At 54.6% G+C, this 14130-nt stretch overlaps 1 protein-coding gene across 1 annotated transcript in view; it reads left to right on the top strand.

The window, feature by feature from the left end:
• ARHGEF10L (Rho guanine nucleotide exchange factor 10 like) overlaps nucleotides 1-14130 on the top strand; it is a 140735-nt gene that overhangs the window by 45331 nt on the left and 81274 nt on the right. The window contains exons 5-6 of the mRNA XM_054579670.1: nucleotides 10970-11061; nucleotides 12700-12783. Coding sequence (XP_054435645.1) covers nucleotides 10970-11061; nucleotides 12700-12783 — 176 coding nt within the window. The remainder of the gene's footprint in view (nucleotides 1-10969; nucleotides 11062-12699; nucleotides 12784-14130) is intronic.

Raw genomic sequence — 14130 nt, 5'->3', positions numbered from 1 at the left:
AGTTGACATCTATTGAGTGCTCAGTCTGGCTGGCACATGCCGCCTGCCCCGAACGTAGTTGCTGTTGTTTTTCTGGGTCCTGGTTTAGGTTTGGTTTTTCGAAGGAGCTGGTTGCGCTCTGTCCCCTGGGAATCAGACAGACCTGGGTTTGATCTGGCTCTCACCGAGCAGCTACCCCACCGCGGGGAGTCTGCGCAGGGACGAGGATTACACCTGCCAGGTGGGCGAGTACAGGGACAGTTGAGGCCGCTTAGCACTGAAGTCCAGAGGTGTTGGGTCTGTCTCTGGCCGTGAGGCCCGTGGACTTCCCCGCCCTTTGCCTGCTTGGCCAGGTCACCCAGAGGAGGAACCTAGGCTGCTACGGGGTAAACAGACCTGCTGGGGTTGCTGGGTGTGTTACGCTGAGGCTGTGGGGTGAGTTTTAGGGTTGGGCTACCCTGCCCGACGGTCCCAAGGAGCGGGGATGGCTGGGGGTCTGTCTGCCCTGCTGCTGGGTAAAGGCAGCCTAAAAGCGCTCTGCTAACTGGTGGCCCTTTTTCTTTCCTCAGTAGGACACATCTATTATCAAATGATGATGATGGTAAAATAACAGCAAATAATAGTAGGGATACTAATGATCCTGTTTCCTGTGTACCAGGCACTGAGCTAAACGCCCAGGCCCACGGACTCCTCCCGTCTCTGGGAAGTGGACACTGTCACTACCCATGACACAGGTGGGAAACGGAGGCCCAGAGAAGTCAGGCGGCCAAGGTTATGTACAGGTAGCCTGTGTTCATTCAGAGCGGAGGCTAGGCCCGGGCCTCTCGGACCGGAGGCCAGGTGTTGGGCCGCTACGCCCCGCTCCGGGGATGCACTGGGTGGGGCTCCAGGTCTGAGCCCAGGAACTCAGACCTTGGTTCATGGTAGGGGGTGCAGCTGGCTCCTTGTGAACGATCTGATTGTCTGTGTGTTTTTTAAGAGCTTTGCCTGCAAAGAGGTGCTCTCTCGCTTTTGGGAAAGTAGTTTCTGAGCAGCTGGGATGTTCCATGGACCCCAACTGGGGAGCCAAGCAGTGGCCTCAGTGCTCCCTGTGTAATTCCGGGAGAGACCCCTTCTCTTGAAATGGGAGAGGAGTAAAAGCAGCCTGCGCTGAGGTCTTGTGATGGTAGAGGGGTGAGGAGGTGCCTCCCCAGCTGCAGGCCAGCCCCATGGGGACAGCTTGCTGCTGTGTGCTTGTCCTCGTGGCTCAGTATGGTGCCAGGCACAGGGCGAATGCTGAGGACATCCCTGTGGAATGGATGATGGGTATCGATGGGTAGAAGGATGGGTGAGAGGTTCTGACCGGGGACTTTCAGTGTCTCTGTGAAAATGAACAGAACACAAATGATGTGGAAATGGAATCTCTGAACCTGGGTTCTGACTCTGGCAGTGGACGGGGTCCAGGACAGAGGCCAGGAGGAAGGGAGCAGCTGAGTGGCCTGAGGCCACACAGACAGAGTCCCCGATTCTGCTGGTGCCGACGGCGTCAGCTGCGGTTATTGAGTGCTTCCTGCACAGCCGCTCATCTCCTGGGCACTGCAGCCCTGGAGACAGGGACTGCTGACGACTTCCGTTTTGCAGTTTAGTAACCGAGGCTTAGAGAGTTGAAGTAGTTTACCCAAGATCTCCTAGGGCTGGTAAGTGCCAGGGCTGGAGCTCGGCCCCTGCATCCGTCCCTTGGAGCCCACAGGGTTGGCTTTTCCTGGTGGCCTTTGTGGCCAGTGCTCTCATAACCAGCCTGAGCTCTCACGGAGGGAGCTGTGGCTGGAAGAACAGCGCCGAGCACACTGTGATCATTGGCTTCCTGTGTTTTCCTGGACCAGCCTGCACCTCTCACCCCTCACTCAGTGTGCTGGCTGTGGACTCTGGCCCCCTGCAGAGTTGTTTGCTTTTCCTGCCCAGTTTGCTGCCATCCCAGAGGAGCCCTGCAGTCTCAGCATTTCCTGTTGGGTCAGGCCTTTGGCTCCTGGCCTGGCTGCAGAGCTCACAGTGGCCCCTGGGAGGTACCAGTTTTGCCCCTTCCTTGTGTTACCCAGACAAGATGGACCATGCTGCCAGCATCTCTCACCTAGACCTTGACCCTGAGGGAAGCAGCTGGGCAGCTGGATCCCAGGAAGGACCGAGGAGACCGCCCTCCCTGGGTGCATCAGGTGCTGACAGGGTCAGGCCAAGAGGAGGCTGGGCTCAGGGAAGCGGCGTTTGCATAGCACGGAAACAGGCTGAGGGCCTGCTCGCAGCCGGGCCGTGGCCCTGCGGCTCCTGGGGCCTGTGGGCCGGGAGCGTGGGGAGCAGAAATTCTCCCTGGAGAGCTCAGTCATGGACTCCCTGCTCAAGGTTCTCCAGATTGCTCAACACCCAGCCTGGAGTTGTTTGGAACCCCGGGCTTGGCCTTAAATTTGCCATTTTCCCAAATCCCAAGTACTCATAGCCTGTTGTGTCCTGTCCTGCAGGGTCTGTGTGGGACCTGAGGCCTGGGGGAGATCAGCTCCCCACAGTGGAGTCCCTCATGGAAGACCTTCTATGGCCCCTTGCCAGTCCCTAAATTGGGGGAAAAAAAAAAAAAGCTGTATTTTTTGGGTTTTTTTTTTGTTGTTGTTTGTTTTTTGCCTTTCCACCCTGGTTTAATGGATTTCCACATCAGAGCTATGGCCTTTGGATCACAGACCCTTTGAGAACCCAGTATAAAGGGCACATGGTCTCTCCCTCAGAAAAGGTATACCCTGTGCATTTGTGACATTGAGGACCCGCTCAGGAATCTTGTGAGATCCATCCCCGGGTCCCTGGAGAAGTAGGAGGACCCTGCTTTCTTCAGCTTTTATCGCTGGTGCCTGGCACAAAGAAGCTGCAATGCTAACAGCTTGCACGTGCACGGACTTTACAGTTTACGTAGCCTGTCTACACACGTCTCGTTTTTATTCTAGTAATTGTGGTAGGCAGAGTAATGTCACCCCTCTCCCCCGGAGATGTCCATGTTCTAATATCTGGAACCTGTGAAATGTTATCTGCTGTGGCAAAGGGACTTTCCAGATGAAATTAGGTTAGGGATCTTGAAATGGGGAGTTTTTCCTGGATTATCCCCGTCACCCCAATGGGATCACAGGGGTTCTCATAAGAGGGAGGCCAGAGGGTCAGAGTCGGGAAACACTGAAAGATGCCCTGCTGCTGGCTTTGAAGGGGACGGAGGGGGCCACAAGCCAAGGGTTACAGGCTGTTTCCAGGAACCAGAAAGAGACAAGGGTCCAGGTCCTCCCGCAGAGCCCCAGGGGGAGCACAGCCCTGCCAGCGCCCTGCTTGCAGTCTAGTGGAACCCAGTGTGGACCTTGGACCTCCACTGCTATAAGACGATACGTTTGTATTGTTTAAGTCACTAAGCTTGTGGCAATTTGTCACAGAAGCAAGAGGAGACTGGTACAACAGCCCTGGGGAGAGGGAATTATTGTGGTGCCCATTGTGCAGACCGAGAGAGGAGCAGTCCCTGGTCCAGGGGGCTGGGCTTGCACTTGGGCTGACAGCCCGAGGTCAAGGTCTCTGTTTGCTCTTCCTCTGCAGACCCCGCTGCCCACCCAGGACAGAGCTGGGGCTGCCCTTGATCAGTATCCTGCTGGCTGGCTGGCGTCCTCCCTGCCCGGGGGGGGCTGCCTGATAGTTCTGCTGGCTGGCTGGCGTCCTCCCTGCCCTTGACCTCCAGCTGTGATCCTCTTATCATGCACAGCCTTACTGAGCGCCTGTGACCGGTGGGCACTGTGGTGGTGATCCAGGCAAACAGTCCCTGCCCTCGGATTGGGGGTGGGGCAGACATTCAACTGCAGGGTTGAGCTCTTCTCTAGTGCCCTGCCGGGGTGTGTGTGTGGGCTCCAGAGCCAGATAGTAGTGGCCTGCGTGTAATTAGCACTTCTTATTCGCAGTATCCAGTTCCAAGAGCTTTATCTGCCTTATCTCACTAGTCCTCGCACAGGCGGGCCCTATCATAATCCCTCTTTTACATATGCAGAAACAGGTGCCTGAGAGGACCTGTCATTAGCCTGAGGTCACAGGGCTGAGAGGAGGCAGAGCCCAGTCTGCTTCCAGAACCAGTTTTTCCACCCTCTCCCATGGAGATCTGGTTGGGACCCCACCCGCCCTGTATCTGAGCTCCCCTATGTATCAGCCCCTCACCTAGGACCTTATCTGCTACATTTCCTCTCTGTAAAGTGGAGCAATAGACCCGCCTGATGAAGCCCTTGGGAGGAGGAAATGAGATGTTGGGACAGATGCTCAGTCAGTGAGCTGCTCTTTATCACTGTCCCCAAGGGTGCGGACCTGTCTGGGGCCGACTCCAGAGCACTAGGGACCCATGTTGGCCAATGCCTCGCCTCCCATTATCTTCGATGTGTTTCCTTTTTTCCCCCTTAGTAATGGTTATGCATGTTTATTGTAGAAAAGTCGGAAAGTACAGAAAATGATAGACTAAGAGCAAGCTTTAATTCTACTGTTGTGTGTTTCCGTCCAGCTGCTTGGCTATGCACGTATAACAAGTATATATATCTATATTTATAGAACTGTGGTTTTATTACACATACTATTTCATGGCTCACTTTGTGACCTAATTACATGGCGTGAGCATTTTCCCATGGGAACCTGTGTTCTTTTTCAAAATCCCACATGGTTCTTGATAAGTCATTGCTGAGGGTGCTGTGCCAGTGCACGGCCTGGCTGCCGCGCCCGGGACTCAGGAGGCGTCAGACGGGAAGGTGTGCATGCCGCAGAGCCAAGGCCAGAGGCGCGGTCCGGATCCACCTCTGGGGCTGTGGGGCCAGGCTCCTGAGTTGAGATGGCTCCCTGGGGGCCCTTGGTGCTCACTCCCTGTGGGGGGGCTGTGGTATGGATGCTGCATGGGGGGCCCCTTTCCTGTTTTCCGCTGGGGGCTCCTCACTGCTCCTGCTTAATGCAGTAAGCGATGTGTGGCGGTGGCAGGGTGGCGCAGGACAGGCAGACTGGGTCCTGGAACCCTTCTGGATCGGGGGGATGGCCGGGCCGCGGCGTGAGGAGGTGAATGCGCACAGGGACCCTGCAACTGAGAGAGGGGTGGACGAGAGGATGGGGACAAGAAGTAGCACACCAGGAGGATTGGTCATGCACCAGGCCCTGTGCATAGTATTTTATATTTACTTTATATATATATATTTTATATATATATATATAGAGAGAGAGAGAGAGAGAGTAAAGAAAGGAATATAAAATATATTTTATTTTTTATTTACCCTAAGAAGAAGGAGGTATTGTTGCCCCATTTCACAGATATGGAAACTGAGGCACAGAGAGATAATACCTGCATTATCTCAGTTAATCCTCCCACGAGGAAGTAAATCAATTATTTGCTTCATTCTACAACAGCTCCCAGTGACTGTCCCTGTGCACAGAGCCAAGCAACAGCTGTGTTTCTATCCAGGCCTGTTTGCTCCAGGGTGTTGCCTTCACAACTCAGGCCCATGAGCCCTGGTTCTCAGCCCCGGCTGCACACTGGACCCAGTGGGACCTTTAAAGACGCTGGCGCTGGGGCCCCTCTGGACCAACGGGTCAGAGTCGTCCAGGCAGGGGCCTGGCTAACGGCAGTGGGCAGCTGCTTTGAGCAGACGATCTCTAAGGTCCCTCTGGCTGTAGTGTGTTACAGGAACTAGAGAGAAGCAGGCTTCACCCGGGCTTAATGCTTTTGCTCTTCTTTTGTGTCTCTTGGACTTGGGGATGGTGGAAATGATGGTGGCGGGAAATTTCTGAGAGCGGCGCAGGGATGCTCTGAGAAGCACGGTCCGGGGCGAGCCCCGTCACAGCCCTCCCCGGGCTGCTGCTTGGCTTTTACTCAAGGCCTTATAAGGCAAAGGTTATTCTGGTCTCTGCGTTTGCCAAAGGTAGAATTTTTCCTCCTTTCACATTAGTCATACCTTGTCCTGGAAAAGGCCCTGGAAACGCCTACCCTGTGCGTGGGGGCCCAGCTGGGAATCCTCAGACCATTCTGGGTTTGGGGGTCTTCTCCTTGACCACTTGCTCTCTGTAGGCTCTGCGGGGGGCTGGGGGCGGGTAGGACACTATGGAATCTGTGGTCATAGAGATTCGCTGAGAACCTGGGGCCTGTACCTGCAGCGCAAGGGCTTCTTGCATTTAAAATAGGCTGGGGAGGACATTGGTCACCACTGAGTGTCCACTGTGTGCCAGGGCAGATGCAATGGAGGGACCAGGACAGAGCAGGTTCCCACTGTCACAGGGCACTCATTCCCCTCTTGTCCCTGGTTTGTTCCTGGAGCCACAGCAGGTAGACACAGAAAGTGCCCTGAGCGCCGTGGTGGCCTTCCGGGGTACTTGACTGAAAAGTCTGGTCAGCGAACTCTGTTGCTGGGCGGCTGGGAGAGGCCCTTGGGTCTGCCCCCCGCCTCCTCTTTTTCATCAACTTGCTCATTCTCAGTCCCTCTCTGTGGCCTCAGCACCTTTCGTTTATATCTGGTGGCAGTGGCCTCACCTTGTAAAACTGCTGTCATTTTAGTCACTGGCCTTCCTCTCCTGTGCAAGCTGAGAGGCATTAGAGGTGCAGGAAGCTCAGATAAGGGTGAGCTAATTGGCCTCTTATTGCTTTTTATGGCTCTTTTATTATCTGGGGAGGCCCCAGAAGGAGTGTTTGCTTACAGGGAAAATTAGACTTCCCAGCCCTGCAGCAGCTGGTAGAGGTTGCCCCGCCCTCCTGCTTGCCCCGCCCCCCCCCATGAGTGCAGGGTGAGCCAGTGGCCTTGGCAGGATGGGGCAAGGTGGGAGGAGGCACCTGGCCTTATTTCTTGCCATGCCCACTTCCTCCCTTTCCTCCATCTGCATCTGCCTGGGGAACTCAAGTCTAGGGGCAGCAGCAAGCTTTGCGGGTACATTGTAGCTCTGTCGCTTGCCAGCTAGGGGGCCTGGGGCTGAGGACCTGGGGCTAGGTACCTGCCTATCCTGCACCTCACTTGGTTCATTTTTGAAGTAGTCACAATAAGACATGCACTTGTCCTCAAGCGTCTAACCCCCCCTTGGGCACAGAGTAGATACCAGCAAAGTACAAGGTGGGGGCAGGCAACCCTGGGAAGACCTGCCCACCCACAGGCACCGGCCTCTTCCCTCCCTTAGGGCTCCCAGCATCTCTTCTTGCCGCAGCCATGGAGGCAGTGTGGGTGGGCATGGAGGTGACTTCCCTATGCTATAGGACCCCCGCTCCTTAGCCCAGGAAGCTGAGATTGGTGTCTGGCCTGGCTGCTCAATGGAAGTGAGCCCAGACTAGCTTCTCCGCTAGTGCAGGTGGCTGAGCTCTGTGCTGTCTTGTATGATGGCCACAAGCCACATGTGGCTATTTCAAATTAAGTTAGTTAAAATAAAGTTCACTGTGTTTTGGTAATGTGCAACCAAGAGGCTCCTATTTTCTGCCCCACCCTGGATTTTAGTGTGTCATAAAGTATTTCCAGATCCCTGCTAAAGTTGCCTGACCTCGTCCAAAAATACCCACCCACTCCCGCTCCCCCTTGATGCCATCTTTAGAGTTTACCCAGGGCCTTCTCAGGTGTTCTCTGGTTGAACTGTACTGCAGCCTAGCAGCAGGGTATTACCATGCATGTCCAGTATTTTGTTGTAGCATCTTCACCATAGACATTTTTGTCACCAGCATTTTTGCCACCTAACTAAATGGCCATAAGGAAGTTTTGCCATAAAAGAGATACAATCATGACAAACAAAAGAGGGATATAAAAATGAGTAACAGGCCCTGGCCGGGTAGCTCAGTTGTTTAGTGCATCGTCTCGATACACCAACGTCGCAGGTTTGATCCCTGGTCAGGGCACGTACAAGAGTCAACCAATGAATGCATAACTAAGTGGAACAACAAACTGATGTTTCCCTCTCCCTTCCTCTCTCTCTCTAACATCAATAAATAATTTAAAAAATGAATAACAGAATTAAGAAGGCTACGGAGAAATAAAAAAGATTTGAATATATTTAAAATGTGTGTAGATTCATGGCAATCCTGTGCAAATAAGTGATTCTATTTTGTGGGTTGTATGGAAGCACTTGTGCTCATTCTGTGGGAAATGTGGGTTCAGCTCTGTGCTCTCAAAGACAGCCCTCGGTGCTTCTTTTTCTCTCCTCCCGATGTAGTGTGTTTCAGAATAAGCGACCAACTCCTGGCCAAGTCTCCATCTGGAAGAAATGCTAACTCTTTGAAGACCACGACTGTTTAACTATTTTCTCCACCAGTTTGTCAGTGGAGAAATGAAGCCAAACTGACAACTAGCTTAAATACATTTTACGTTTGCTGAAGGTGGTTGATATGTCAATGGGGAAATGAAACCAACCAACAACGAATCAAACTTATTTTCTCTCTTTTTATGGCAATATTGTCTTATGGCCAATTAGTTTTGCAGTGAAAATGTTCATGGCAAAATGTCCACCATGAAAGTACCTAGAACCATTACAGTTTCTTTTGGACGAAGACTTGAACTTGTGTTTCTGACTCTATGCTGAGCACTATTTCTCTCCTTCCTTAAAAAAACAGAACAAAACAAAACACAACACAATGGCTAAATAATCTAGCGAGGTTCAGTGACCTTATGTCGTAGGGAATCTGTGATCTCAGTGAATGTTTAAATGCAAGTTCCCAACTTCTGGCTGAAAGAGCACAGACTTTGCAGGGAGACACCCTGGGCTTTAGGTCCCAGCTCCCTCTGATGTGCCGAGTGACGTTGGCTAAGTCATTAAGTCTCTGTGAGCCTCAGTTTCCCCATCTGTAGCACAAGCATGATAATACCTAATATGCCCTGTTGTGAAATGAAATAAACAAATACGGGGTGGGCAAAAGTAGGTTTACACTTGTGAGTATGCGAAACAGTTTATTCTCGTTATTATTTATTAACTATTGAATTACTTGTATAGTATTCCAACTGTAAACCTACTTTTGCCCACCCCTGTATAAGCAAAGCAGAGAAAGCAGCACCTCACAGGTCCATCGTAATGTTCACCAGTTGTCACAGTTAATGTCTCAAAGCAAACTTTCAACCAGACTCTGCCAAACTCTCGTGTTGACTCTGGCTAGTATGGTTTGGTTCTGCTGAGCGTTTTGGAGTGGCTGTATCCCACACCTTCAAGAGGTCTCGTTTGAGCAGGTGATAGTTCAAGGAAGCAGATGGTAAGGGCTGGGGCCCAGGTGGCTCCCTTCATCCCACCAGGCCCTCCTGGTAGAGGTCAGCCCCGTCCCCTCTTAGTATTTACTTCCTGTTGGTGGAAAGCCTTGCCCCAGGACTGTGTCCCTCACCCCAGGGTGACACTGCTGACTTCTGGCAGTGAAACTTGAGCTGAGACTAGCTTCTCCCATAGGTGACTTAGACCTGCATTGTCCTATACAGTGGCCTCTAGCCACATGTAGCTATTTAAAATAAAGTGAAGTTCCTTAGTCGCATTAGTTCCACTAGCCACATTCCAAGTGCTCAGTCGCTATGTGCAGCTCATGGGGCAGCACAGACATAGAATGGTTTCATTAGCACAGCCATCTGGGCTCTGTTACCGGAGGTGCAGTGATAAGAGCCCAGCTTCGGGGCCAGGCAAGTGGGCTCCATGGTCTGCCTGTGCCCCTCATGGGCAGTGTGACCTTGGGCAGGTCCCTTTGCCAAGGGAGGGCGAAGGTCAGGGGCCCACTTACAGGAGGTGTCTCTCATTCTTCTCCTTCCCTTCTCCCTGTGCTGTCCCAGGCTTCACCTCCCCTTCCTATCCTCCGCTAAGGGGTCAGGGCTCGGGTACCAGGAAGTTCAAGCCAATTCTTGGCAACAGTGGCTGCTGTCTTGAACAGCTGGAGGCCTCTACCCTGTGGATTGGCAGGTATGGCCCTTGTTTTTTGAGCATGGGCTTTAAAAAGACACACACACACACACACACGCACGCACGCACACACAACTCTTTCATTTGGACAGTTCCAGCTTTACAGAAAAGTTGTAATGGTAGCACATAGAGTTCAACCTACCCCCTCACCCTGCTTCCTGGTTGTTAACATCTTACGTGACCAGGAAACGTTTGTCAAAACTAAGAAACCATTCACTGACCTCCAAACTTTATCTGATTTCTGCCCATGTTTCTACTCATGTCCTTTTCCTGGTTCAGGATCCCATCGAGGATGCCAGGTTGCATTTAGTTGTCATTTAGCCTGCTCTGGCCTGTGACAGTTACTCAGGTTTCTCTTGGCTTTTTTTAAATAAAGATTTTATTTATTTTTAGAGAGAGGGGAAGGGAGGCAGAGAGAAGGAGAGAAACATCAATGTGTGGTTGCCTCTTGTGAGCCCCTTCTCGTGTCATGTCATGTCTGGGGTACGTGATGCCTGAGTGATGTCACCGGAGATGGTCACGTGATCATCCCGCCTGCATGGGGTCTGCTGTATCCCCACTGTTTCCTTTGGTATGTGCGCTCCTGGGAAGCAAGTGTCTGAGTCCAGCCTGTCCTTGGGTGTTTGGGGGATGAAGCGCTGTATCCTGTGTGTGGCTTTGTGAACCTTTGCAAGTCCTCGTTTCTCCCAGGAGGCGGGTCCCCCAGCTGTAGCCTCCGACTCACCATGGGAGGACAACAGGGAGATGGAGTTTCCCAATGAGCCTGCGCCAGAGGGAAGACGGGTGCCCCTGCCCGGGGAGCACTTGGTCTTGATCACTGTGACACATGTGATCTTTATGCAGTTAAAGCAGCAGGTCGACCTGTGGTGCCTTCTAAAGATGAGGAAGGGGCTTGTCCAAAGCCTCCACAGCCTCCTGACTGATGGCCTTGGGGGCCAGAGGCTCCTACCCCCAGCCTGTCCCTGCTTATCATGAGTCCTGCTGTTCCGGTGAGGGGCTGCCGGCGGCTTCAAGAGCCAGCTTTCTCTGTCTCTCCCGCCATCAGAAGCCCCGTCCCCCTCCCTTTGGCTCACTGGCACTGTGTCTCGGCCCACAGGGTGCCGGCTGTGGTCAGCAATGGAGACGCTGCAGACACAGCTCTGCCCGGGGTCCGGCGCTCCAGCTGGAAGAGGAAGAGCTCCCGTCGAAGTAAGTCCCCCGCCCCACTCCAGGCCTTAGCCCCAGAGGGGTGGCGCCAGTATAACCTCAGAGTCCCCTCCCCTAAGCTGAGAGAGCTGACGTGGGCCCACGTGAGTTGTGGGGTAGTCCTCACTGAGTGGGCTGGGGGGCAGTTCAGAGGTGGACAGGCGGGTCACTGCCCACGCTTGACAGTTGCCCACATTTGCCCTGAGAGCCACGGTCCAGGAGTGGACCACACATTCAGCCGCTCATCAGTCCCCCAAATACTTCTGAAGCAGTTGGTGGGTATCCCTGTGTGACCAAGATGAGGCTCCTCTAGGAGCAGGGCCAGACACACAGGCAGGCAGTTGCCGCCAAGAGGCAGGTGCCGGAGTGGGGAGAGCCCACAAGTCCTGGAGGCAGAGCCTGGGAGCAGGGCTCAGGGAAGGGGCGTCCAGACAGCTTGTGCAGGGGCCCTGGGGCGGGGGGACACCTGGCCGTGGGGAACAGTAAGCATCGAAGGGGCGACAGGAATGAAGTGAGGCTGCTGTCTGTGCAGCTCCCCCTGGGCCCCAGGGGTCATACTTCTTTGAAGGCAACTGGGAGCCAGGAGGGGCCAGTGATGCAGCCACATTGGTATTTCAGTCCGGTCACTGTGGGCTGGGGGTGTGTATGAGGCAAGGAGACATGGCGGGGCGGGCTGCACCCCAGTGAGGAGGCTGGCCCGAGAGGAGGCCGATGGCCGGACAGAGGTGGGCAGGTCCGAAGCCACGTGGGAGGCAGAGTCCGTGGTGGGAGGAAGAGGGGCTGGAGGTTGAAGCTCCCACAGGACCCTGGGACTGTGGGACAGCGGAAGCATCGCAGTGAGGGTGGCGGGGACTTGAGAGGCCATCAGGTCCCATGTCTTTCTGGAGGGCTGTGGGGCCAAGACAAGCTCACATTAGGGGCGAGGGCTGGCTTTCAAATCTCTTGCTCTGCAGGGGCCCTATGCCCCTAAAGAGAGCAGAGAGTGGGCACACAGTTTTAGGGGGTGACCTTACATTTTGCATCTAGGGGACTGCTAACGCGGGCCAGGTGCACGCCCTGCCCTGCTCATTGACCGCCCAGTGACACGTCTGGGGAGGGATGTGCTCATTTGCTGACTTTTTCCCTATCAGGACCCCCTTGCCTGAGTTTGGGAGCACTCTCCTTAACTCCACTCTCCATCCAAATCCATCCTCCTCCCCTTATTTCCACTTACCCACTAGTGCTGGCCTGCCCTCCCCTGCCCCCTGCCCCTGGCTGGGAGGTGGTTCCTTCTGGGACAGTGCTGGGGGCCGGCCATGGAAGATGCTCCTCACCCCCGGTGCTGGGTCTGCTCCACACTCCCTGCAGGTGCTCTCAGCGGCTGCCTTCGGCCAGATGGGCAGTCCTGTGGGTGGCGGGGAGGCAGGTGGGGTCTGCCCCGGTCGCTAGGAGGGTGCCTTGAAGAGTCTGGGGGGGCGGGGAGAAGGAGCGGAACCAGCGTCCTCTGAGAGCGGTGGGGCAGGGGCTCCCCAGGGCCCTTGCTGCCTGATGCTGGCCCGGGAGCTGCCAGCTGGTGCAGCCTGATGTCAGTCTGGCAGCCGCCTCCGCCTGGGCCGCCGCAACCTTATTCGTGCTCTTTCCCTCCCCCTTCTTCGCTCCCAGTCGACCGGTTCACTTTCCCCGCCCTGGAAGAAGATGTGATTTACGACGACGTCCCGTGTGAGAACCTGGATGCCCATCAACCCGGTAGGGCCCCTTTCCCGCTTCCTCACTTCTCCGGGGATGCTGAGGGAGACGGGGACTGGGGAGGGTCTCCTTCCATTTCCTTCCCTTCCCACCCAGCCCATTGCCCCGCCTTCCTGGTTTTAAAAACCGCTGCAGTCCTCCAAGGAGAGGCGGGAGACGGCTGGGGGCGGGGCCACGCGGGGCGGGGCCCGGCTGGTGCAGGGGCGGGGTTAGGGCTTCGGGGCTTGGGGCGCTCGCGCTGAGGGTCCCTCCCCACTTCCCACCCCCACCCCGCCTGGGCCCCAAACCATTTGACCTCTCCAAACCGGGATTCCTCCGGGGGGTAATAGCCTGGGCTTCCCAGGCCTGCCTGCAGGGAGAGGGACAGCCGGTTAAAGCTGAGTGGGGAGACAGGGATCGCTGGAAAGCCTGTTCCCAGCTTTGGGGTGAGGCTCTTCGTCGGTCTGGTGGGCGGGGAGACCGTGGCCTCTGAGAGGAACCCTAGGGCGTGAGCCCTGCTGGAGCTGGGCCCGGCTTACTCATCCAAGGGGAGGGGTATTTGTTATCACTTTTGTCATCTTTGCTTGAACACATTAGGCCAGCAACGCTTATGTTTGTCTCCTGTACTCTGCTTTGAATCTTTGATTTGGGGTATATTACGTCATCATTCTGCAAAGAAATTGCCGGGACCGGGTTGGGATTCGAACCTAGGTCGTTTTGACTCCAAGTCCAGGGCTCTGTCCCCTAGCCCAGGACGATGGGGGCAGTTTCTTATGATAGATGAAGCACATTTGCTCCCACTGCTCAGTCAGCCTCACAAAGTTGGTGGGGTTAGGCTTACGGTTCCAGCCAAGAGTCGCATCAGAGAGGTCAAGCCACCAGCCCCAGGTCACACAGCCAGGATTTTGTGGACATCTGCTAGACTGCTTTTTTCTACTACACTGTACTGCCTGCTTTCAGGGGCCCCCCCTTGTTGGGGAAACACAGCCCCTGCTTTTGAGGAGCTCCTAGTCTGATAGGGGCAACCTTCACTATCCTTGGGCCTTGCACAGTCCATTGGGAGAGACATACAGACATGACAAGACCTGAGGGCCCCCAGAGCCGCATTCCTGACTCCTGTTCCAGCAACAGGGATAAATGGGCCAATGACAGGTGCATCCCTTTGCAAGCCCAGGAGGTGCTTCACATCCCTGCTTGTAGCTCATTTGACTCCAGGAGAGGTGGGGAAGGGGCACATTGCATAGGGAGGCAGGGGGTCTTGTGGGAACACCCCAACCCAGGGGATGTGTGGCCTAAGATGGTCATTTAACCTCTTTGGGTTGTTTTCTTACCTGAATTAAATCAAGCAACTAATTACTTGGTCTCTAG

This window comes from Pteronotus mesoamericanus, unplaced genomic scaffold, assembly GCF_021234165.1.
Source record: "Pteronotus mesoamericanus isolate MK-2021 breed Mesoamerican mustached bat unplaced genomic scaffold, CSHL_Meso_final contig_557, whole genome shotgun sequence".
Classification (NCBI taxonomy): domain Eukaryota; kingdom Metazoa; phylum Chordata; class Mammalia; order Chiroptera; family Mormoopidae; genus Pteronotus; species Pteronotus mesoamericanus.
The sequence above is the reverse complement of the archived record's forward strand: the minus strand, read 5'-3'. Positions and strand labels throughout refer to the sequence as shown.